Consider the following 26,269-nt stretch of genomic DNA (forward strand, 5'->3'; position numbering starts at 1 on the left):
TATGACGTAAGCCCCTGTGATAGTGTATTGTTTAGGGAATGCTGACAAGATTAGCAACTGTACATGTTCAGTACAGATGCAAGTATTTTCAAATATTTTTGATCCATGTTTAAATCCACAAATACAGAACCTTCAGATACAGAGAGCTGCCTGTGTGCTGGTTTTCCCTACATACATTTCTATATACAAACATACATACATACATTCATGCAAACAAACAACATGCATGAAGCTGAACTTATGTATTAGGCATAGTAAGAGATAAGCAACAATCAGCATTGACAAAAGAGAACAATTTTGGGCAATATACTGTAATTAAAAGTGATTTAAAACTTAGAAATTCTTTTTTTCTGGAATTTTCCATTTAATATTTTCAGACAGTGGCTGATCACTGTTAAGTGGACTTGTAGAAAGTGTGAGTAAGGGTAAGGGTAGAAACTCTTATAATCAGAAGGGACCACTGTATCTGTTCCTTAAGAGTCTGTCCCTTGACAACCCCACATCTGTGAAGTTTTCCCTCAACCTTCAATCTTCTGTGACCTCTCTTATCTGTTACTCCTAAGATCAGAAAAAGAAAAAAAAAAAGCAAGAAAGCTGAGTATTTCAGAGCAAGGAGAGAATCCATGGGCCAGCTCAGAACTCTGTTCCTGGCATCCAGTAACACTCAGTCTACTGATGGCCTGGAAAGAAGGCTTTCACTTAATAGCTACACACAAAGACAAAGCGTGCACCCAACAGCAGCCTGAACTCTAGAGCTGACAAACTGCAAAGTGGGAGGCCCATAAAAGAAAGTTCACACTTTCTCTCCCTGGGAAGGCCCTGGGCTGCAGTCTGCACAAATGTGTTCTTAACCCTTATCACAGAGCCTCGTGCCCGCTGAAGCTGCTGTTGTAATCTAGACCCCTGATGCAAGAGTATGGGAACCAGCGGAGAGAAATGGGTGCAGAGGAGACAGTGCTCAAGCCAGTGAGCTGAGAGCAGAGAGAGCCAAGACCTCTCAGTCCATCACAGCCCTTAACTGAGAGGCAGTCATGGAATCTGGAATATGTATAAATTGAGAGAGAGAGAGCAGTGGGGGGGGGGGGGATGAATTTGCAGGAGAAAAAAAGAGCCAGGTTCTTGTGTGTATCTTCCTCCAACAAGGAACTCTGCATGAACTACACAGATTCAAGCTCACTCTCAACAGATATTGTACAAAGAAAATTTTATTTGTAAGAATGCATATTGACCAGACAAGATTCCAAAGCTAGAAGACACACAGGTAGAGGACTGGGGAATTGGGCTGAAGTGCTCAGTATCTATAAAACGGGCTTATAATTTCAACTCAGGACATCTTGTTCCAGAATCGGCAGTAAATAACCATTAGCTCATTTTTAAATGTCTCCGAGCATTGGCAGTGAGTGACTATGTCCTTAATTTAATTTTTTTTAAATGACTAAACCCAGGAGTCATTCTTCCAAGATCTGGAGGACTTCTTTACTATATCAAATACATTTCCTGCAGTCAGGTCAAAAATATATTCCATAAATTTTGTTTTTAAGACTCATATTGAAGTATAAAAATAAATAGAAGTTCAATAGCAAAAATAAATAAATCTTAATGAATAAATATATCCAACAGTAGAAAAGCTCTTCCTAAAGAAATCTTATAAAATGATGGTATGTGTTAAGATTTGAGACACTTATGGACAACCGCATTGAGAAAACAAATAATAAATAAATAGTAAACACTGTAACCAGCACTACATCACATAGTAAAAGATGACAGTGTGGGGGTCATGTCTCCATGATGCCCAGGATTCTTAGCCAGGAGGATTCTCAGGAGCATCATCACGTTCTTCCTACGCTGACTCCTCCATCCATCGAAGAAGGATGTCCAGCTCTCCCAGAGCCTTCACTGTTGCTGCCTGAGGCTCGAGCTGAAAGAGACACCCATGCATGGTTCGCAGCTCAAGATGAGGAAGGAAGGAAGGAGAGAAGGAAGGAAGGAATGGGAGGAGGTGAAAGAAAAAAAGGGAGGAAAAGGAGGAAGGAAGGGAGGAAAGAAGAAGGAGGAAGAAATGAAGAAGGAGGGGAAGAGGTGAGGGAGAGGAGGAGGGAGTAGGGGAAGGGAGGAAGAAGAAGAAAGGAGGAGAAGGGAGAAAAAAGGGAGAGGAAGAAGAGGGAGGAGGGGTGGGAGGAGGAAGGGAAGGAGAGGAGAGGAGGAGGAAGGAGGGTAAGGAGGAGGGGAGAGGGGAGGAGTTGAGAGGAAGTAAGAGGAGGAGGGAGGAGGGGGAGGGAGGAAGAAGAAAAGAGGGAGAAGAAGGAAAAAGGGAGAGGAAGAGGAGGAGGAGGAGGAGGAGAGAGAGAAGGGGAGAGGAGGAAGAGGAGAAGGAGGAGGAGGAGGAGGAGGAATTAGTCACCGAGGCGTAGTCCAAAGGAGAGGTATCAAGGTGAAAAACAGCATGGCATGGGTGTGAGCAATATTTTGAGTATGTGACTTTTAAAGGCATTCCTAAGTGTGAGTGTTGGAAAACTGTTATCTCCTGTTTGTGCATCTGGGGGATCCAGATATTTCTGGAGTGACTTGGTAGAGATCTGTCCATTCCCCTTCCATCCCCACCACCATCATGTAGAGAAATCTCATCTTGGGGGATGCTCCCTAGACTAAAGCAAAGGATGAGCCACATGACCTCAGAAAAGTGTTGACCTGAGGGCTATAGGCTTTCAACTGGCTTAAGTATCCTTCCATTCATCAATGTTCTTCATTTTTTTTTATTGTGAAAATACTGTACAGAGGGGTTACAATTACATGGGCAAGATAATGAGTACATTTCTTAACAAGCATTGTAGCCTCCTCCTCCTTTGTTTCCCCTTTCCATCCCTTCCTATCCTCCTCCCCCCCCCCCACCCATTCCTCCCCCGCCACCCCCCCCCACTAACGTTTTCGACATAATGACTTTTCATTCTAAAAGCACACCCATCCCCACCAATGCCAAAAATGACATACCTCTTCGAAGTGACTCAGAATCCGGTTGTATTTTGGGATTGCTTCCTCTTCACACTGGCATGTCATGTGGGCATGCTGAGAAAGGCATTAAGAATGACAGATTTTATTATCAGTTCTGAGTTCCTGCCCTTGTGTTACCTGCAATCCTGTAAATATTCAGGCCTGTAGGAAAGCCCTTTTAGAACTCATCATCAGGGATTATTACACTAATCACCAGCTAGAACAGGAAGCCAGATTCTCAGCCTCAAATATGGAGCTCATTGCTTCCTTTTAGAAAGAGACAGAGCTGAGGAAAGCCTCATCTTGCCTCAGCTCTGGCCTGGGAGCTGTGTTCTTGCACATACTGAGCCCTCATGGGAAGAGAAAGCAATTCCTAGGTCCTATTCTGATCATGTTCTGAGATCAACTCTAACAGCTTAGTGACCAGATGTACAGAATGCACTAGGAGGCTATCGAATACCCTGATAAGAAATAAGTATAATTTCATAGCTAATAAGAGTTACCATGAGTATCACAAATATTTCCATTTCTTGAAAGCCTGCCAAGTACTTTTTGCATAGAGCAGCAACTCAAAGGTCATCAAAACTGAGTTTTTGCAAATAATTATATAGTTCAAAATAGGGAGAATAATTTTTAGATTCAGTTTCTCCATCTCTTAAAAGGTGGTTGGGAAAGGAGCTGGGTTGCTCAGTCACCAAAACTGTGGTGAGTGGATGGGTCCTGTTACTCACACAAAGCTGGAGGTCCTTCTTGATGATAAGAAAGGAATTGGCAAGACCGCTGAGCTTCCGGAGGGTGGGGTGGTCAGTGGTCTTGTAGTTATTGAACACCCTGTTCAGATAGAAGCTCAGTAAATGGTGGAGGAGGCAGCACTTCTCTGAGGCCTGCAAAGAAGACAAAACTTGTTGGTGGGAGGGTCGCGAGGGCAGAGACCAAATCAGAGTGTAGAGAGGAACTCCGGCTTCATATGGTCATCTTAGAGCTCATATGAGCCATGCACATACCTTTGTGTCTTGCAAAGATTCAGTACTCCTTAAGATTCTGATGTTAATGTTGTCATCTTTGGCTTGCTAAACATAAAGGAAGAAAAAGACATATCAGTGGTTGCTGCCAGGATCAGAGATAGCACACACATCTTCTTCCTGATAGGGTCCAGTGGGATGTATCTTTTTCTAAAACTTTTTTTTTTTTTTTTTTGTCAGTCATGGGGCTTGAACTCTGGGCCTGAGTGCTGTCCCTCAGCTCTTCAGCTCAAGGCTAGCGCTCTACCACTTGAGCCACAACTCCACTTCTGGTTTTCTGGTGGTTCATTGGAGATAAGCGGCTCATCAACTTTCCTGCCCAGGCTGGCTTTGAACCATGATCCTCAGATCTCAGCTTCCTGAATTGCTCAGATCACAGGCGTGAGCTGCCAGCACCCTGCCCAAAACATTTTTTTAATGATCAAGTACAGATATATCTTGGGAAGGCATTATTCTGGGAAGGAGATCCAGCCTTCCTCCTTTCTCGAGCACACTGCCAGGGCTGTCTGAGGGAAGAGAGACAAAGGAGGAAAGAAAACAAGCAGCCAGGAGCGATGGACACCTGCCTTCACGTACCACACTGTCCCGGATCTCAGAAAATCCATGCTGTATTTCCTGGAGGTTTATGGTGACCACACAGCTTCCCAAGTGGAGTGTCTTCAGCCCGTTGGAAGGTCTTCCAACAACAAGAAGCACAGCAGAGAGCAGACCGAAGAGAAGAACAGTACCTTTCATCTTACGCCTGGAATCTGGAGACCACGAGCTGAGAGTTAAAAGAGAAAGATGGTAGACACTGCATTCCTCTTCAAATCCATTGTCACCAGGTGTCCTGCCTCTGGTATCCACTGGAGGCAGGAAGGGGAAGGGCCTTTACTGCTCTAGTACTGTGTAAGTCCCATTCACAGAACTTATTAAGAAAAGCTCCTGGGCCTCTCCCCCAGAAGAAGCTTCTAGGTGCAAGTTTGGGTTGGTACACAGGGCCTGGCTCCTTTGTTCTGTCCCTGTCTCCTCTCCCATCATTGCCTGGTAGGTAGGGTCTGAAGCAACAGCGCCTCCAGTGAGTCCACGTAGGATGCTATATCAGAAGTGTCAAAACTTGGGAGTAACTAACATAGGTAGCCCTTCCCTTCCTGAATGTCACTGCAGTTCACCTCTCTAGTTCTCTGAGGCCCACAGGGCAACTGGGGAAAACAGTCCCACAGACGCTCTGATTGTGCCACCCAAAACACTTGAGAGAAAATTGCCTGGATTTTTATGGTCACCCTTAGGGCAAAGGAGTCTAGTTCTTTCTGGTGTTTGAGATCAGAGCAGTTGTTCGAGAAGAACATACTCACCTGAGACCTGAAGGCAAGTACAAAGTCAACGATTTCCTAACAATCCTACCGCCAGAGAAAGGCAAGATCTGATGGGCAACTGCAGGATTCTACCTTGCATTTTTTTTTCCTGAACAACCTGGGTTCCACCATGCCCTTCGCAGGAAGAGTAGTCAGGCACTCGAATAGTGAGTGCTTTACTGGCCCTGAAACTCAGGCCCCAGGGCCAAGTGATCCCAAAGAAAGGTTGCAAAACAGCTCATGACTTCTCTGGGTGGAGGTTGCACACTATGCAACCTCATTTCTCGTGTCTGTCAAGATTGAAGAAAAAATGAAATAGACTAGGGTTCAAGTAATGTGAGGGGAGTTTGCAATAGCAGTAGGGAGCAACATTTTAGGGGATACCCAAAACTTAATCCTCAAGGGACAAACTACTTTAATTCGATATTGAAATGAATGAAAAAAATCCATAGCAAACAAGATGTTAAAATCTTAAATAAAAATAGAATCCAACAATGCCATGTAGAGCTATTGTGACAAAAGGAAAAAAATATAGACTTCTACACATGTGTTTTCATATGTTTTTAAATAGTTAACTATTTTTCTCAAAAGGATATGGCAAAGCCAGTATATTACGTAGCCTGTAATCCTAGCTACTTGGGAGGCTGAGCCTGGAAGGATCATGTTTAAAGACCAACTAGAGCAACATCAAGGACAAAAGGTTTGTAAAACCCATCTCAACCAATAGCCTGGCAGAGTGGTTCATCCCAGGGATGCAAGAAACAAAAAATTAGGAGGATTGCAATCAAGGCTGCACAGAGCAAAAAGTTAGAACCTATCTCAAACTCAACCAGAGGGGTGGAGGTGGGGACAGACAGGAGAAATGACTCAAATAGGCTCACCTAGCACGCACATAGCCCTGACTTCAAACTCCAACACAAAAAAGATCTCATGAAAATACTGTGAGTTTTCTTTCCTTAAAATACTAATAAAAATAAAACTATAATTAACTTTGTTGGGGGCATAAATCAAATATTTAAAATTAAAGTAATGTTGGAAGATGTAATGAATATATATATATATATATATATATATATAATTTGGGCATACATATGTGTGTATGTCTATACATCTTGGCTCAGGACTTGGCATAGCAGTTGTAATCATTACTATGTACTGGAAATGTGCCAGACATTTTTTTTTCAATTCATGGACATCTCAGATCCTACCAAATGTAAGAAAGGGAATAAACAAGACAAATCCAAAAGTATCAGAGTTGACAGTGGATTTAGGAGATGAGGCCCCTGGATAAGAAATCCTTGTTCTGTATGTTTATTTTATCTGTTGTTCCAGTTTGTCCAGGGCTGAAGGGATGTCCACCACCCAGTAACTTAAAGAACTGGATAGCAGATGCAGGCAAACCCAAATTAATTCACCACTCTATATCTGTGTCCATTTGGATAAGTCAACTCATCTCTCTATAATTTCATTTTCTTAGCCTAAAAATGGCATTAATCCATCTTTCCCCCGAGACTTACCTTGAATTCTCATAAAACACAGTTTATACACCTAGCATACAGAGAAAGATTGATTCATTTCTTCCCAACACTCTTCATCTTTTGAGCTAGTCTCATTATAGCCCAGGCTGGTCTCAAATGTGCAATCCTCCTGCCTCAGCCTCCAAAGGAGAACCGGCATGGCACTGGTGATCAGTTCACATTAGATTAGTGTTAGTTGCCTTCTTACTTACAGTGAGTCTATCATAAATTCATCAAGTGGATCTGCATTTACTGAGCATTCATTGTCTTAAAAATTATAGTAGATCCTAAGGTACAAATAGAGACATAGCAATTCCTTGTTCTGTAAGCGATTACATCCTCATGGCTTTGGACATGGCTCGGGTATTTGATGAAGGAGATCTCAGCTGATTTCAAATGATAGGGGAAGCCTTCTTTCTTACCTGAGCTCAGGAAGGTCTCTGGCCTCTGATCTCCCAGTAATCTGTCTCAAGCGAAGAGGCTTCTGTCTTGTATATGTAAGGCACGTGAAGGAAGTGTGCTAGCCCAGGTGAAGGCTGGAACTCCCTCGGAATTTCTCTGGTAGCCCAGCACTTCCTCCAGGGCTAAGGCACTTGACTGTGCTTTATATGGCTCTGATACTTCCCTGCTCCAAGAAATACTGCCCAACGGGTTTGATAACTGGTTATAGTAGTAGGTAAAGGATGTAATTCTCTTAGGCTCCGCCTTTCTACTGAGTAAATGGCTGTTAGGGCCAAAGAGATCCCAGTTATGCAAATGAAAGAGAATGCCCTTTCTCTATCCTCTAAATTCAGTATTTGCCAAATACCTTCCAATACTGTGGACTCATTCCTGCTGTTGCTTTTGCTCCTCCCACTACTGCTCTCCAGCAAGGCAAACAGGGGTGTTTCCCTCTATTTATCATAAAAGATGAATATACTTCTCCTTAGTGATCCTGGCCTGTTTTCTTTTAAATGGCAGTACTTGAGTTTGAACTCAGGGCTACCTTCTTGCTAGGCAAGAACACATTGCCACTTAAGCATGTCTCCAACCCAATGAGAATTTTTGAATGAGTACTCATAAGTGTGATCAATGTAAAATAGGCAATGTAGTCTGACAAGAAGATTTTTAGTAAATCTAGGTTAGTTTTATTTATGTGCAATCATGACTTACAAAATCATATGTCCAAAACATACATAAGAGAGAGAGAGAGAAAAAAAATGTCTTCCCAGGGATTAAATGTATGACCTTACACTTTCCAGGCAGGTACGCTGGTACTTGCATCATACTTCCAGCCTCTATTATGATGTTAATTATTTTGAAGGTAAAAAATTCACTTTATGCCTAGGCTGGTCTGTGATCCTCCTACGTGCACTTCCTCATGCCACTGGGGATGACTGGTGCCCACCACCACTCCCAAATGATGACTGAGATGGAGGCCTGTGTTGGCCTCAATCCTTAACTGCCCTATGTCTGCCTCCCAAGTAGTCTAGGATTAAAGGCTTTCGCTATCATACTCAAAGCACTGTATTAAGTCCATTGACTAGATTCTACTTCACAGATCACATAAACACTATACTCATCTGTCCTGTTGAACATTCCCTGACACACCTTCTCCCCCTCCCCTCCTATTTCTCAAGGTATAGTTGATCCTTCCCACATTTCCACCTTTGTTTCTACAGGTGTGGGTATGTATGTATGTATATATACATATATGTATATGTATGTGTATGTGTATACACATATATATGTATATATGTATATATATATGCATTTTATACTCAGCCCAGGCAGAAAAAACACAACTTTTTGGTTACATATATCTATCTCCTTCTAGCCTGAGAGCTCTTTTTACATCTTGCTCTGCTAATATGTGATGATCACTGGATGAACACATCGATTTACAATTGTTTCTTCTTTATGTTGTGTCCTAAAGCCTGAGCTTCATGATTTAACTTATGAGAGGACCAGGAGCTCTTGGCCACAGTGACATGTCCATGAAGCTGGAATTCTATTCCCATAGCAGGAGTGCTTCCAAATCAATAGAGTTGGAAATGACTTTCAGTCCACCTGGTCCCAATTTCCCCATTTCATAAATGGGGAAGCTATAGTTCAAAAAGGCTAAGTAACTTGCCCTAAGGTCACTAGGCTGGTAAAAAGTGAACTCAGAAGTTGAACCCAATGTGTGTTCATTCCACCCCAGAGGTGTTCACGCAACCCATTGTGAATTATTCCTACATAGTAAATAGCTTTCTTCATTAATGAGACTGGGAGAGAAGCTTTTTCTACCTCACAATTCTAGTCAAAGGAAAGAGACTGTGTTAGACAGTGCATGGTTTTAGCAGTCTAGATCACAAGGATTGAGGGCTAGGAGACCCACTTCTAACACTCACTTTCCCATCAACTCTCAAGTGACTGCAACTGATCCAAACTAGATCTTAAACTTTTTGGGTATTGAGTATTCATCAACAAAATGTGATGACTCCTACCTAGTCGGGCTGGCTCATTGATTTGGCAACAGCAATGTTTATATAAACCTCTAGGCACAAAAGATGATTTTTATCACCCCTATGTTTGATGAGATAGATTGTAAATGGCATTGAGTCAATGAGCACTTGCTAAACACCTACTAGGTTCAGAACAGTAGGCTAATGTTGTTGGGATTACAACCCCTAATTCCTGATGGCTTTGTTGAAGGGATTAGGGTTGGGTTTAAAGATCCACCAAGACTGTTAGTACAGCTGAGTGCATAGGAGGGAAATGCCAAGATGCCCAGAAGGAACACCTATGGCACAGAAGAGATTCTGGGCTGAGCTTTGAAGCATGGGCACAATTGAAGTGGACAAAGATGCTGGAGAGTGTGGTTGGACAAAGGGCATTTGGGGTGGAAATGAGCTATGGAGTCCCATGTTCTTGAGGCCTGGAAGATGGATGTATTTGACTGGAGCTGGGTTGTGCGCAGAGGTGCAGTACAAGATCAAGTTGGAAATAAAATCGTACCATCAATGACAAAAGAGATCACGCCAAGGAGTTCTCTTCTGAGAAGTGTGGGTGTTAGCTGGGGTGAAGTCATTCTGTGAGGGCCGGCATTCTAGCCACCAAAGTTCAGCCTGGTTGTCTGCATCTCCAGGTAGCCCCTCCTCCCACTGACAATGTGTCCCTCCTCTTCTTTCAGGCTCCCTCCCTCTAAATGCCAGTCTCTAGATGAAGGGCAGCCGCTGCTCTGTCCTGATGGAGACAGCCTACCATTCTTTCTGGCTTTAAACTTTTCCTCCCTTCTCGGCCTTGCATGGTGTGCTTTATCCAGCCAAAACATCTAACAGTGGGAAAAGAAATGAAATCATTTCTTAAGTCCCTTTCCATTGGACCTACTTGATTCTGTAATGTGCTGCTTTCCTCTGAGGCAATAGGAAGCCCTGGAAGGGTCTTACAGGAAGGGAGAGCCACGGTAAACGCTGTGTATGAAGCAGGAACTTTCAAAGATAGTGCAGGCTGGATATATGGTTAGTTATCCGATGGAGAAGATGGAGTCCCAGGGTAAAGACACTGGGGGTTCATGTCATATGCACGCCAAGCCAACTTGACAAAGTTACAAAACAGAGGGGCCAGCATCGAAAAAGTGCCAGTGTAAAGATGAACTAAGGAAAGAGGAGAATCCCTTTTTATGAAACACACTCAGCTTCCTCAGCAAGCCATTTGGGGTCAGTAAACATTTTTCTAGACACAATGTTTTTTTTTTAAAAGGAAATCCAGCCATTCCTTTTACCCATGGCAAGGCCTGGGTTTGCTACTCTGGGTTCTTCATGTCTATGATGTCATAGTTGCTGATGGCTGGCTTTCTGCCAAGTTGCATCACTCTGCAGGAGCACTGAGAAGCACAGGCCTTCTGGTTCCTCTGGAGGAAGAATTCCAGATCATGGAGTGGCCAGGCAGGTAGAAGACATTGCCACTCCCAAGTCTTCAGTGCTAGTGACATCCTAGGAGACGGGCAGGGCGTGGGGTTAGGTAGAACAACTGAGTCTGCCAGGAGCATACACTTTTAGTTCCCTGTCTGCCAGGGTGCCAGCCAGAGTGACACGTCACTTCCCTTTCCTGCATTTTTTTTCTGTCACTCTCTGTTGAGCCAGCTCAATTTGCACGATCCTTTCAACCTCCATCTGCACTTCCTCTGACATCACTGAGTCTCCAGAGTTGGGTAACTGGAGCCTCCCCTGAACGTAGAGCCAGGAACAAAAAGCCCAAAGAAGGCCTTGAATCCACAGTTGTTTCACTTAAGAGAATGGGGATTTATTCATTTTTTGGAGGTATTGGGATTTGAACTCAGGGTCCATGTACTCGCAAAGCAGGCTGTCTACCACTGAGCTACACTTGGAGATCTTTTTATTTTGTGTATGTGTGTGCTGGTTATTCTCAAGACAGGGTCTCACTTCCTGCTCAGGGTCATGACTAGACTGTGATCCTCCTATTTTAGTCTTCCCATCTTAGCTAGGATAACAGACTCTGAGCACTGGGCCCATGAGAAAAGAATCTCATGATCTCTTCTGCCTAGGCTGGCCTTGAACTTTTGATCTTCCCAACCTCAGCTTCCCAAGTAGTTAGGATTACAAGTGTGAGCGACCTGTACCCAGCTTTAATTCCTGCCTTTTTTATTTAAAAAATAAGTATGGAGAATCTCTCATGTGTGGACTCTGAGCTTGGTGGAAGGAACCAAATGGTCATGACATCATTGTGGGACTCTCCAAAGGACCTCAGAGCATGCAAGGCTGGAGTTTCTAGCCCGGGAGGAGAACAATGACAAGAAGCTCACACCTGTAATACTAGCTGCTTAGGAGGCTGAGATCTGAGGATTGCAGTTCAAAAACAACCCAGGCAGGAAAGTCTGTGAGACTCTTATCTCCAGTTAAATCATAGAAAGAGCAGGAAGTAGCAATGTGGCTCAAGTGGTAGAGCACTAGCCTTGAGCAAAAGGAACTCAAAGACAGTACCCAGGCCCAGAGTTCAAGCCTCAGGACTGACCAAAAACAAACAACAAAAAATACTATGTCTTTTGTTTTCATTAACCTTTCATCAAAAGTGAGCATTTTCTTTAATTATGAAGATAGACAACAAATACAAGCCACAATAGCTATAGCAACACTAATGGAAATCACATATACCTTTGTGTTCTGTTATAGTGGCTTCAGATATCTCAAAATAACATTATACTCATCAGTGCTTAGAAATTATGCCAGGTTATATTAAGTAATGCCCTAATCGATAAATAAACATCCTATTTAACATTTCCATATTCTGGTTGCTGTATTTTTATATTACTGGTGTTCTTTATAATCTTTTCTATCTCCATTATGTATTTGGAAATATTATTCTGAGTAGAGTTTCCTTTTTTGGGGGGTCCGGTCGTGGGGCCTGAACTCTGGGCCTGGGTGCTGTCCCTCAGCTCTTCAGCTCAAGGCTAGCGCTCTACCACTTGAGCCACAGCGCTACTTCCGGCTTTTTTCTTTTTGCTTATGTGGTGCTGAGGAATTGAACCCAGGGCCTCATGCATGCAAGGCAAGTGCTCTACCACTGAGCCACCTTCCCAGCCCCCTGAGTAGAGTTTCTAAATTTCACTAGTATGCTGAAGAAATCAAAGGCGCACAAAGGCAGGGGCAAAGACCTGTGATGTTGTGGCCACACCTCCCCAGTTGTGACACATGCTCGGAGAAGGACAAGATGAAATTATCATCAGGACTTTCCTAGGAAAAGCCAGAGCCTGTGCTTCTATAGGGTCTTGGGTGGAGAAAGAAGATTGAGACTACTGCCGAGTGGCAAGGCTGGTATCTGAGGATCCTCAAAGTGGTTGGAGTAAGGCCTGGAAGGACTCATGGTCCAGTAAGCTTTTGGATGGAGTCTGTAGCAGGATCAAAAATGGCTTTACCCCTTACAGCAAGGAAAGCTGGAACAAAGTTTTGGAGACTGCAGAGCATTTCCTTTATTTCTTTCTAGTCCTGGGGCTTAAATTTGGGTCCTAGGTGCTATCCCTGAGCTTTTTTGTTGTTGTTGTTGTTTAATGTTCAAAGCTAGCTCTCTACCATCTGAACCATAGTTCCATTTCTGGCTTTTGGGTGGTTAATTGGAGATAATGAGTCTCATGGAATATCCTGCCCCAACTGGCTTCAAATGGAGCTCCTCAGATCTCAGCCTCTTGAGTAGCTAGGATTATAGGGGTGAGCCACCAGAGTCTCGCTGGCTACAGAGCATTTCTGTAGCAGTACTGGGTGTTGGGTGATGTTGGGGCACGGATTGAAGGAGTTGAAAATGGGCCTGATTGCAGTCATGCTGAGCATTCAAGGTCATCATGACTTTCCTGCGTCTCGTGTCTGTTTCCCCCTGGTAACGCACTCAGAGTCTGAATCAACGTCATCTCTTCTCCCAGGAGCTCACCAGACTTGCTTGCTGAACACACTGAGAAGCTCTGCCCAGATGGGAAGGTGCTTGCTTGACTGATGATGCCATATAACTTGCCCTTGTGACCACCTGGCTGCCAGGTGGGCAGTGCTAGCTTTCCTCCTTGCTCTAGAGGGGGACGGCCAGCTCAGGCATTGGGTAAGAAGCCTGCCCTTCAAGCTTCAGGGTTGTTCAATTAAGGACTCTGAGGCTAAATCAAACTAACACAAGCGGGTCAAACAGAGTGGAACACTGAGTTCTTGTGGTGAGCACGAACCCAGGGAAATGAAGCAAAGGGTAAAGATTCCAAATGGAGAACAGAGGATTGGCTCAGAGACTCCCAAAGCCCAAAAAGATCTCCTCAAGAGGGCGCTGACTACACAGCTTCTGCTTCCTGTATGCCTACATTTCTGCAGGGAACGTGTAATTACGAGCGCAACCAGTCACAAAGTCGCTGTGTCCTTGGAAACTGATTCTAGAAAGAGAAGAGCACTGAGATATCTCTAACTTGACACTTTTGATCCCAAGGAACACCAGTAGGGTGGAGGTAGAGCAGAAGAAGTAAGAAGATCGATTTCTGCCCTGAAGTGGGGTTAAGGGTTCTCTAAAATTTAATTAAGCCTGTGTTGAGGGTTCAGCTAGCTAAGTAAGGTGTAATAAAGGATGCTCCTGTTCCAAACACTGGATCCCGAAGCTCTCTCCCAGGACCAGTGATGGCCTATGCAGAGCACCTGGCTCCTGGATCCAGCTTCAAACCTAAGACACATGGAGAGGTATCACCTACAGCCCTCAGATCTTCAAGCAAGCAGAGCCACAGGAAGGGAGTAACAGATTCCATGGCTGGGCGGAGTATCTGAGAGCTCATAGCAATATATATGTGTCTGTCTCTGTGTGGGTGTCTCTCTCTGTGTATATGTGTGTCTGTCTGTCTGTCGGTCTATGTCTTTCTGTGTCTCTATGTGTGCCACTACTTGGGCTTGAACCTCTCTTTTTCATTCACTTGAGCCACATCTGTTCCAGACTTTGCTGGTTGATTGGAGATAACACTCAGACTTATCTGCCTGGAATGGGTCTGCATCTCGATCCCCAGATCTCATCTTCCTGAGTAACTAGGATTATAGGTGTGAGCCACCAGCTCTGGGCTCATAGCCACTTTCTAAGACTCTAACCTCACCACAAAATTCCTTGCTCACAGGCGATACACTGACCCCTGCCCTGAGCTCACCTCAGAAAGGATGAGTTTGCTAGGCTGCCACGTTCAGACAACGGTTCACAGAGGCATGGGACACATCAAGTACATAGACTGCTCTGTGTCTTGTTCTAAGTGTAATGAGAGACCATACTGAGCCTAGCAAGATACTGGAGTCAGTCCAGGGAAGATTCCTACATGGTGTTCATGAAGGTGCCCCAGGGAGAGCTGTCACAGGAAAAGAAGGGTAGTGAGCCCGCCTGCAATACAAGAACAGGAAGGCAGTCTGGACATGGATGCCAATGCAGAAACTGCAAGCCCCCTGCAGACACTGCAGGGACTCAACACACAGAGCTACGGAGATTTCTATCTCCCATTCTGAAGATGCAGATTTGTTCTGGCACCTCTTGTTTGTCTCACTTGACAACTGTGAATTATGGGAAATCATTCAGTAGCATCCATCATTTTTAATGAGTATGCTGTTCACATCCAGCCCTGAATACACAGGCTCTCAAATCCTCATAATAATTCCAACACTGAACAGTCCAGAAAGTAAGACACGGCCTTAGTAAACTGTCCAAAGTCACTAAGTAGGTGCTGAAGCCAAGGTTTCACACCAAAGTCCGTCCCGACTTCCGACAAGTCGGTGATTTTAGAAGATAGCTACCCTGAGCATGCTTGGCTGGCAGCAATTTTCTCTGAGGGTTAAAAAGAGTGGAAGAAGGATAGAATGTCCCCAGGAGAAATCCAGAGTGTCATCTGGGCCAGGAACATCGTGTGACATGTTCAGAAGCTTTGCTTTGTGTTGGCCCATGAACTTGTGTGCCACTTCAGGAGTGTGTTGCTCATTAGTCAAGGCTTCTTTTGATATGCCTGGGTTTAATTATAAGCATTGTTGGCATTCAGAGCAGTAACCTGGATCCTGGGTCATATGACCTTGGCCAGAGAGGAGAGAATTTCCCCAGCAGTAGGAAGAGAGGACCCCAGGACCAGATAGACAGGGCCTGGACTCAACTTCTGGATCTGCTGTCCCTTTACCATGGAGCCTTGACAAGTTTCCCACTGCCCTGAGCCTCTGTTGCCTTCTCTGACCCAGTGGGCACAGGAATTACAAGCTCCGGGGCCAGTTCTGAGGCCTTAATGAGATGCTGTACGTGAAATGCTCCTAGACACCCAGAGGTCCCCCTCCTCCCATACCAAACAGGTGAGGTAAAGCCCAACTTCTTCAGGGCAATGACCAGAGCTCATAGAGGACTCAGAAGGAAGGTTTGGGGGGAAGGGTAATTGTATACTTGGATATTTAACAAGTATTTCTTTTTTCTCCTTTTCTTTTGTTTGGCTGTACTGGGTTTGAACTCTGGGCCTTGTGCTTGCTAGGCAAATGCTCTACTGAATGCCACAACTCCAGCCCTTTGTGCTTAAGGATCTTATACTTTTTGCCTGGGGCCCGCCTCAGACCATAATCCTCTTTCCCCATACCTTCTGCGTAGCTATGATTACAGGTGTGTACCAACACACTCAGCAATTAGTGCGCATTGTGTAAGAAGCAGTTCTAATTCAGTGACAAGCCTGCTCAGGACCCAAAGAAGAGGTGAGACACTTTCTTCAGGTTTGAAAGGAAGGATAGGCAAGAGACAGAGAGTTCAGGCAAAATACCTGAGATGAGAGAGAGAAAGAGAGAGAGTGTGTGTGTGTGTGTGTGCTCTATACCATCAATGTGCCTTCTCCTCTTTCCACACTCATGGATCTTACATTTGAATAACGAGGCAGAAAAGAAACAACACAGGATGCTAGGAAAACAGGAAGGAGAGGTAAGGTTTTCCAAGGTGGAAGTGGTAGGTGTGGGGTACAGCCTACATGGTGTCCTTTTGGGTAAAGGCTGTAGGAAAGAAGAAAGGTAACTGCAGCTAGCCAGGTGCAGTACAGATGCTGGCTCAGGATAATGCACATAGAGTTCTTCTCTCAGCCTTGGGAAATGTCAGCTGTTATTTCACGCTGGTTATTGACAGGTCTTTGTCCTCTGAAGCAGCTAAGTGTTCATCTAGAACTTGGCGCCTTCTCCACAGCCCCTTAGGGCCTTGGCCCTCTGCCCAGGGTGTCCAAGGCCTCTGGGCTGTACCTGCTCAAGTTTGTCACCATGACAATCATCCCTCACTAGAAATATATTCTCAGCACAACACCTACCACCCTTAGAGAATGGATTAGCGTTAGTTTAGTCTTTATCTGTGTTGGGAAGAAAGAGAGATAACAAAGAAATGCATACAGAGAAAATCAAAGAGATGAAGGAGATGGAGAGAGAAGACAGAGGCACAGAAGAAGAGATATCAGAAATGGAGGGAGATGGAGAGGAAATCTGAAGCAGAGTGAAGGCTTCTCTGCCCCACCTGAGTGAACAATGTAAAGAGCCAGTGCTATGGTTTGATGAGGCTTGCCCCTTTCCAGGTCTCAGATGCCAGAGGCTTGGTCCCTAGGGTGGTGGATCTGTACAAGATGGGGCCTGGTAGGAGGTCCTGAGGTCATTGAGTGGGTACCCTGGGAATGAACTAAGCTATGTGTCCTGGGATCTTGGATCTCCTGAGAATACGTTGTGACAAGAGCAAGCCTTAACCCTACATCATTTTCTGCCATCCTGTCTCGAGGTGTCTTCCTTCTGCGTGCTTTCGCTATTGTGATGCCTTCAATCATGCAGCCCTCAGCAGAGCCAAGGCCCTGCCAGCCCCATGTCCCTGAACCCGCAGAACTGTGAGCTCAGTAGACCTCTCTTCTTTTGAAAGTAACCCAACCCCAGATATTTTGTTTCAACAACTAAAAAATGGAATCTTAAAACACTGTTTGGAACCATTTTCTGCACCAGTTTTGAGCCCTGGGTAGGTAAACTATTACCCCGCACTGAGCTTCAAGTTCCCCGTCTAGCTACGTTCTTCATGCCTCTTTTAGTCTACTAGTTGCTATGTATTAGTGTTTGACTGATTCCCTGAATCAGAAGGCACTTTCTCTCAGAGGTAAAGCATGGCGTTTATTCAGACAAGTCAGTCGGCCCCACGTAAACTACAGAAGACATGACTTTACAATAAGTTAATGGGAATCGGATCATTTCCTTCCAGGCTAGCTCCCAGAACCTGGAAGGTATAGGTCATTATAAATAAAATAACAGACTACTTGGCTATTTTCAGGTGGGATCAGACAGCCGGAGACCAGCCCATGAGATTTTTCATTTGCAGGGTGAGATTGGCCCAAACTCATTTTCTTTCCCTAACCCCAAAGGAGAGACTCCCAAATCAGCAGGGAGGCTTCTCCCTTTTAAAGTCTGCCATAATCATAAGAAACCTCTCCGGAGATGTTCATTCTTGGATAATTACACAGGAACTTGGTGTTGAACATGGGAAGTTTCCTGGTGATTCTTGTTGATCCAGGCTAAAAAGATGTCAAGCTCACCCAGGGATTTAATGGCGGCAGCACGGACCTCCAGCTGAAAACAATAAAACCACCATAAGTTCACACCTTGAGACTGGGCCAACATTTGCTGTCACTGTCCCTCGACTTGAGTCCCCATGTGATTTGCTTTTAATGTATCAAATATATTTGCGTAGCAGCCATTTGGCATTATTTTCCGAATCGCTGACCAGCTTGGTGTTTACAAACAAGCCAATAAATCATGCCAACTCCTTATAGACAAAATAAGAAATCCTTTCTTTTCCCTCTGTTTTACCTCTCCCTCTTACCCCAACCACCACCCCCTTGCTTGTCACAGGAAAGATTCCTTGCTGGCCATTTCTTTTATTTGCTTTTCACGTCAGCTTGCTTTTAGTACTTCTGTCTTCCCGAAAGTCTTGGTACCTTTGGTGATCTCCAGTGGAAAGGGAGATTATGCTGTCCCCACCTGACCCTAAGGGCCTGTGTCCCCTACAGAATCACAGCTGAGTAGTCAAAGAATCAGAACTAGACTGTGACTCCTGACTTCCCCACCTCTTTCCACAGGAAAGGGAGAAGATCTAAAGGTGCATCCATAGAGCCAGTGGGAACCAAAAATCCTACGTCCACCACTTAGAGGCAGAGAGGAATTTAATAACTCACTTAACATACTGGGACCTGGTTTTCCTAATTCACCCAGGACAGATAATATTCATAGCATTATTGTGAAAGACCAATGAGGCCACACATTCATTGGCTTGGGACACTATCAAGTTCACCACTTGGCTCTTGCTACATTACCTAATGGAGATAAAGAGCTCTGCACAGACCCTCACACCTCCTTGCTCTTCAAAGCTAGTGGCATCATCTGTGGGTGCGGTCAGAACACAGAAACCCCGGATTCCTTGAGCCAGTTCTCACGATGATGCGAGCATATGAGAAGCACGGCTTTTATATTGACCCCTGCACGGGAAGCACTGTGCCTTCATCAGGATGCAGAATACCTACGATGCGTGCTGCCACAGGATACTCCACACACAACGTGTTTACTCCATGCATAACAGCATGTAATTCGCTACGGATCTCATTTCCTTTATATCACCCCCAACTTACCTACCACGTACTTCTCCCCAAGTTATAACCCAGTCAGGCCTGGTAAGCAGAGGTATAAAGAAACTAGGAGAGGGATAACAGAGAATCAGCCAATGAGCTAAGACCAACACACAAGTGCGTGCGCGCGCGCGCACACACACACACACACGCACGCATGCGCACACACGCACGCACGCACGCATGCGCACACACACACACACACGCACACACACACACACACACACACGCATGCACGCACGCACACTGCAGATAAAGACGCAGGATAAACCTGCCACAAAGACTCACTGAGTGTAAAATAAATGACTCAGAGTAGGGAGGAGGCAGAAAGGCTGTTATTCTCCATCAAGACAACTACCCTTCATTTGTCATCATCTCCATCTTCTTCCCCGACCTCACCTGATCGTAGTTGTCCTGGATGATGCTAGTGGCATTGGTGGCTTCCTGACTACAGTGGCACCATCTCTGCTCCTGCCGTGACACATTGGAGGCAGCCCGTCAGCAGACCTTAGCACAGGCCCGCCGGCATGCCACCTCCCACTTGAGAAGCGACATCTCTCCTCCCACCCAGGTGAGGGGCAGGTGAGCAAATTCAGGTGGAGCAGACAGGGGAGACTAGTGCCTGTCTATGAATGTGGTCGCCATCTGACCACAGCTTTGGCTTTTTTATGAGTTCACAGCACCAAGAGCGTACACATGACATCTTCTTGTCACCCCTCTGCGATCGCAGCACCCCAATTGGTAAGGCACTCAATATTTGTCGGGTGGGGGAAATGGTTAAATGTGCCCATTAGAGTCCATGATTGTAGTATTGTAGGCAGGGTGGGGTTTATCACTTTTCTAACCATGTTAGAATCTGGGGCACAGAGAGGTGATGTCATTTGCCACAGCAAGTGAACAGCAGGAAAGAGATAGAAACCCAGGTTTACCTGGATCTAAGTTTTTTGTTGTTTCATTATGATTTTGATTCTGGTGTTTGATTTTAATAGGTGACCCTTGGGGATAAGGGTCAAGAAACAACCCAGAGGATTCCTTACAAAGAAACTCAAAAAGACTACAGTAAGACCAGAATCCTTCACATGCCCCTCACAGAGACGCTTAAGGCGAACTGGTTCTCCAAGGAGGATGGTCCAAGAGGAGACCCATCTGACAAGATGTCAGCTGACCAGAAGTCTTAGGACAGGAGTGACCACTGTGTGAAGGTTCCTGATGGTTCTTCCATAGATGACAGGGCAGCGAATTTCCTTTGACCCCACTCCACCCCCACCCCCACCAACCCTACCAGAAAGCATGCTGGGTGCCACGCTGGCCCAGGCTCTCCTTAGTCAGTCTGAGAGCACATGTCTGAAACCCTGATTCACAGACTCACACATTGCTGCAGCGTTTTCTGCGTGTGGAGGAAAGAGTTAGCAATGCTGCTGATCTGTCTCCGGATCTGGGGGTTTGGCTCCTGATGATCCTTGAACACTTTGTCCATGTAGAATGCCAGGAGGTTCCTGGTCACGCAGCACACATCTATGGGCTACAGATACAAATTAGAGAAGATTCCTACCCCCCAGAGCCTTCTTTTATGATCTGTACAAGTGGGGACAGCAAGAAGCAAGAGAACTAGACGTTATTTTCTAAAATTCCTAACAGCCTCAAAGTGTTCATTCATTCTCCCCACAGCCAAGCTACTGAGGGGGAAGACTGGGAGTTATGGCAACCAAAAAATGGGATCCAAATCTTCCATCAGCGATTAGAATCCCAAACATGTCACTCCTATATTCTGTTTAAACTTGTTCTGAAGAGTGCTGGTGGCTGAGAATATTATTATTATTATTATTTTCCCTTCCTGGGGCTTGAACTCAGGGTCTAGGCACTGTCCCTGAGCTTCTTTTTGCTCAAGGTTAGCCCTCTACCACTTAAGTCACAGCACAACTTCTGGCTTTTTCTCGATAGTTTATTGGAGATAAGAGTCTCATGGGCTTTTTGGCCTGGCCTGGCTTCAAACCACAATCCTCAGATCTCAGCCTCCTGAGTAGCTAGTATTATAGGCCTGAGCCACCCTCACCCAGCTGAGCAGGTTTCTTGAATAGGACTTCCTTCCATTACAGAGGCTGAAGCTGATTACTCAATAATGTCTCCCATCCATCAAGACCCATGCCTACAGCATGCCAGGTATATTGGGCATGATGCTACTTTTATCCTGGCTACTCTGCTGTACACCACAGTGCTGGGCTCTCTTCCAGACTGTCCTTGTAAACTGCAGGGCTCATTTGAATGCTACTGAGATTTGTAAGACTGGAAACTGACTGCATGCATGTGACTGAGAGGTTTCCTAAGCTCTCCCAGGGAAACTGGCTAAACGGTGTCCTTCTAACAATCTGTACTCTGTCCATCCCATCAATTACTGGTAGAAGATTTTAGTCCAAGTAGGGAGTGGCTTACAACATATCCATCTTCATTAGCCTGAAAGGAAGCAGCCTCCCTGGCCTCCAGGGTAGCTTTTCCTAGATGGCAGCAAAGTTGACTTAACACACAGAAATCCTTTCCCCCTCTAACATATTTATAAGATGATTTCTTTGTTGCTTTGTATGTCCCTCCCCCACATATAACCCCTGCTTTCACTGTATTTGATGTTGGTATTATTGGTGGAGGGGAAGGGAAAAACAAATCATTTAAATAGGGATACAGGTGGACCCACTGCAACAATGAGATGTACAAGTCATTATGTTGAAAAACGAACTTTACAACTTTGGTGAAGGGGGAAAGGGGGAGGTGGATTCAGTGTGGGGGGAAGTGGGGGGAGGATGGGAAGGGATGGGAAGGGGAAACAAAGGAGGAGGCTACAATGCTTGATAAGAAATGTACTCATTATCCTGCCCATGTAATTGTAACCCCTTGTACAGTATTTTCACAATAAAAATAAAATTAAATTAAAAAACAGAAATCCTTTCTCCCATTCTCACTGGGCCCTTAACTAGAGGGGCAAAGGGGCTGGGAAGGTGGCTCAGTGATAGAGCGCTTGCCTTGCATGCCTGAGACCCTGGGTTCAATTCCTCAGCACCACATAAGCAGAAAAAAATCCGGAAGTGGAGCTGTGGCTCAAGTGGTAGAGCACTAGCCTTGAGCTGAAGAGCTGAGGGACAGTGCTCAGGCCCAGAGTTCAGGCCCCACGACTGGACCCCCAAAAAAACAAAAACAAAAAAAAAACTAGAGGGGCAAAAGATTACCCTGTGCTACTAAAGATACAGCATTAGAAAAAGGAATGCAGCACCCAAAAAAATGAGGGAAGGAGGAAAAGGGGAAAGAAAGGAAAAGAGAGGGAGGAAAGAAAGAAAGAAAGGAAGGAAGGAAGGAAGGAAGGAAGGAAGGAAGGAAGGAAGGAAGGAAGGAAGGAACGAAGGAACGAAGGAACGAAGGAACGAAGGGAAGGGAAGGGAAGGGAAGAGAGGATGAGAGAAAGAAGAGAAGCAGAAGGAGGATGAGAAGATCAAGCTTTCTTTGCACTTTGGTCTCCACAGGGAAGATTTCACACACTTCACAAACATTTTGTAGCCATATAATCCCATTCTCCCATGCACCTCAGATCTCTTCTCTCTTCTGTCCCTGACTCTACAGCCTCTCAGCTTTTCAGTGGCTCTTCTTTTATTTCATTTCCCTTCATAGAAACTTCCAAATGACTCCAAACCACAAAAATCCTGCCCTCTGAGCACCTGCCTGCCTCCCACCCCCTCCATTACAATCTAAGGAAGTGGCATTTCTTTAGGACCCCAGGACAGAAGTGTGTCCAGACTTCTTGGTTAAAGAAATCCTGAGCACTGACAACACATTGGGTGGAGATTTCTTTCTTATTCCAGGGCCATGTTACTTGAAAGATTAAAACACACTTTAAGAGAAAAAGACACAACAGTCATAGACAAGCCATACCTTAATGCCCTGCAGACTTTGCAGTGTGGACAAGATGGTGACATTTTGGAAGACATCCTTGTTTTGCTAGGGAAGGAAACGGAAGAATAGACATGGGCGATGACATCTCACTTTCCCCTGAGATACCGGGGGTAATAGGAAAGAGCTTGTCTTTCCAGCCATGACTGGAGGTGACCCACACACCCCTTTGCCCACACCCTCACCCAACCCATCCTCACCAAAGTCCTTTTGATTTCCTGGAAACTCCTTTCTAGATGGCGCATGTCCACAGAAATGAGACATCTCCTGAGACCAAGACTCTGCCCTAAGGACAGGATCAGCAGTGTGCCCAGGATCCAGAGGAAAGCACTTTGTACCTTCATGTTCTATCCAGCCTCGAGAGAAACGGAAAGAGAATCACTCCAGTGTGTTCCTTTGGGGGACCTGCACATGCAGAGTAGGAGGCAACCAAGACCTGAATCACAGCGCTGAGATGTTTCAGGGGCTTGTGTCACCTCTTCTGGTTGTCTCGACTCTGTTACCAATGAGCTCTCCCCCGGCCCCAGCCCCAGGAAGCACAGGAGGGCTTGTGTCCGTCACTATGCTGACTCAAGCCGACTTACTTCGTCAACAGGAGAGAAAAGTATTGTTTTTAATCAAATGAATAAAGAAAAACAAGGTTGGTCATAAGCCATGGAAATTAGGCAACAGATCTGAAAAAAGAAAATCGAAGCACATTTGGGCTTTTGGTTGTTGTTTGACCCTCAAGTAAGCAACACCCTTTTATGATAAAACCTCAGAGTGTATCTGCTTCAAAACATTTGTTTGGAGCTAACTAGGCAGATTTGTGCCTTCTGGAGAAGGCGGGGAAAGAAGGCACAGATATCTCTTAAAAACTACTTAGTCACAGTGAGGAGCTAGGGGAGGAATGCCTTCTCCCTGTAAGAGGCCAAGCTGATGGATTTACATCTGTCATCAACAGAACAGAGAAACAGAGAGACAGAGACAGAGACAGAGATAGAGAGACAGAGAGAGAGACAGAGACAGAGAAAGAGAGAGACAGAGAGAGACAGAGAGAGAGAGATGTTTGCAACTAGCTAGTTCTCCAGCAGAACAAGACTTCATGATACTTGCTGCCTCCTCTCATGTACCCTTCTTGCTTGTTTCTGTTGACCTCTTTGTTTAAAAATGTGTCCCATGAGCCGTGTGCTGGTGCCTCATGCCCATAATCCTCACTACTCAGGAAGCTGAGATCTGAGGGTTGAGGTTTGAAGCCAGCCTGGACACAAAAGTCTGTGAGACTCTTGTCTCCAATGAACCACAAAAAGAAAAAAAAAAAAAGAAAAATTAACAACAAACCACAGGTATTTATGGATGTAGCTCATGTGGTAGAGCATAAGCTTTGAGCAAAAAACTGAGGGACAGCAGCCAGATCTTGAGTTCAAGCCCCAGTACTGGCACACTCATACACACACACACACACACACACACACACACACATCATATGATGCTCATGGGGAGACAGGTACATCACACGCCTCATTGTACAGCTTAGTATCTTTCTCTGACCCCTACCCGTAGCACAATCTTTACAGACAAAGCTTAGCCTTAAAGGTGAGTCTTAGAACAACACATATGGCTGGACTGCCAGTGTCCCCCATGGACCAACACGGTTGTGCCGGCTGGGCTCAGCATGCCTAACCTGTGTAGCAGTAGAAAAGAGTCGGGCTCTGAACCTAGAAAGCCAGCTAGGGATCTACAGAGCCTCCACCCTGACCCTTCACTGTGATAGTAGTGGCTATAACTATTTTTTAAAAAGGGGAGGAGCCTAGGGCATGAATCAGACTGTTCTAGGACTCCCCAGCTACCTCTCTAGGAAGCCCAGAACCAGCAACTCCTGCCTCTCCCTAGCTCCTGCCCTTCCGAGAGGCCAGGCAGGAGTATTCAGAGCCCTTGCCCTCATCTGAGAGAGGGACAGGCAGTAGGCTAAATACTTCTATTTCTCTGTTTTCATTTCTTCCTAAGAAAAGACAGGAGATCAGCCCCACATTCAGCAAAGTCTGTGGCAACTTCCCTGAGCTCTGCCTCATTCTAGACATCTTGGCCAACTCAGATAGTAATAGAAGGTAACGCACCTCCTACACATCGCATGTGTTGGAAACATTTCACACAATTATCATGTGCGTGCTCACCACCAGCCTGTGAGGGAACTGAGACAAACTACATTCCCATTCAGCAGACCCCCAATGACAGAGCTAACAGCTGAAGGGAAAGCCACCAGCCCCTCCCACCGGAGGGCTGCCCTCTCCCACCTCAACTGGAGATCCCAGCCCTTCGTTTTTCCACCAGAAGAGAACCACTTCTGAATGGGACCTACTGGCACTGGGGTGCACTCTACACTTTAAAAGATATTTACCAGTGCAAAGAATGTTAAGAGTATTTTAAAATAAACTATACATGGGCTGAGAAGGTGGCTCAGTGGTAGAGCACTTGCCTTGCATGCCTGAGGCCCTGGGTTCAATTCTTCAGCACCACATAAGCAAAAAGAAAAAAAGCCAGAACTGATGCTGTGGCTCAAGTGGTAGAGCGCTAGCCTTGAGCTGAAGAGCTGAGGGACAGCGCCGAGGCCCAGAGTTCAGGCCCCACGACTGGACCCAAAAATAAAATAAAATAAAATATACAGTTTGTGGGTGGGGCTGGGAGGGAAACACTGGGAGACATCTTCCAAGAAGAAATGTACACTTTACCTGACTTATGTAACTGTAACCCCTCTATACATCACCTTTGTAATAACAATACATTTTTAATAAATAAAACATATAAGGTATAACTTATAAAGTTATAAAGTTATAACTTATAAAGTTCATAGAATGAAATGGCAATAGTTAAGACATTACTTCCTTGCCTTTGTTTTATTTCCTTCCTTCTTCCTCCTTTCCTCTTTTCTTCCTTCTGTCCATCCTTCCTTTACTCTTTCCTTTCTTTCCCTTCCTTCTTCCCTTTCTTTTCCTTCCTTCCTCTGTCTTTCCTTCCTTCCTTTCTGTCTTTCCTTCCTTCCTTCTTTCCTTCCTTTTATTTCTTCCTTCCCTCTTTTCTTTTTTTCCTTCCTTCTTTCCTTTCTTCCCTTCCTTTCTTCTTTCCTTCATTCATTTTTTTCTTTCTTCTTCTTTCCATCCTTTATCTCTTTTCACTGAGTGAAGGTACCAGAAAATTCACCACCCCTTCCCATTCTACGGAAGCCCTAATACCCAGGGCAGTGCAGGCATGCACAGTGGTGACAGGCCACCCCGTAGTATGAAGGCTGAGGGCCTGAATCATGAGAAGCAAAGCCAGGGATGGAGCTTGCACCACCACTACCACCCCCCCCCCCATCTCACCGTGCAGACCAGCCGCTCAGGTGTC

The 26,269-nt window shown here is 45.2% G+C and overlaps 2 protein-coding genes across 2 annotated transcripts; both read right to left on the bottom strand.

The window, feature by feature from the left end:
* Window positions 1-1,840: 1,840 nt before the first annotated feature.
* Window positions 1,841-4,745, bottom strand: Il20 (interleukin 20). Its single transcript, XM_042681917.1, has 5 exons — window positions 4,587-4,745; window positions 3,993-4,058; window positions 3,720-3,872; window positions 2,989-3,063; window positions 1,841-1,918 (listed from the first exon to the last, which is right to left on the bottom strand). Exons 1-5 carry the CDS (start codon window positions 4,743-4,745, stop codon window positions 1,841-1,843), a joined length of 531 nt encoding a protein of 176 aa, XP_042537851.1.
* Window positions 4,746-17,458: 12,713 nt separating this feature from the next.
* Window positions 17,459-23,250, bottom strand: Il19 (interleukin 19). The gene is made up of 5 exons (XM_042682257.1): window positions 23,107-23,250; window positions 22,889-22,954; window positions 20,346-20,498; window positions 19,376-19,447; window positions 17,459-17,924 (listed from the first exon to the last, which is right to left on the bottom strand). Exons 1-5 carry the CDS (start codon window positions 23,248-23,250, stop codon window positions 17,811-17,813), a joined length of 549 nt encoding a protein of 182 aa, XP_042538191.1. The 3' UTR covers window positions 17,459-17,810.
* Window positions 23,251-26,269: the final 3,019 nt, after the last annotated feature.

This window comes from Dipodomys spectabilis, unplaced genomic scaffold, assembly GCF_019054845.1.
Source record: "Dipodomys spectabilis isolate Male_0828 unplaced genomic scaffold, ASM1905484v1 ptg000069l, whole genome shotgun sequence".
NCBI classification, from domain to species: domain Eukaryota; kingdom Metazoa; phylum Chordata; class Mammalia; order Rodentia; family Heteromyidae; genus Dipodomys; species Dipodomys spectabilis.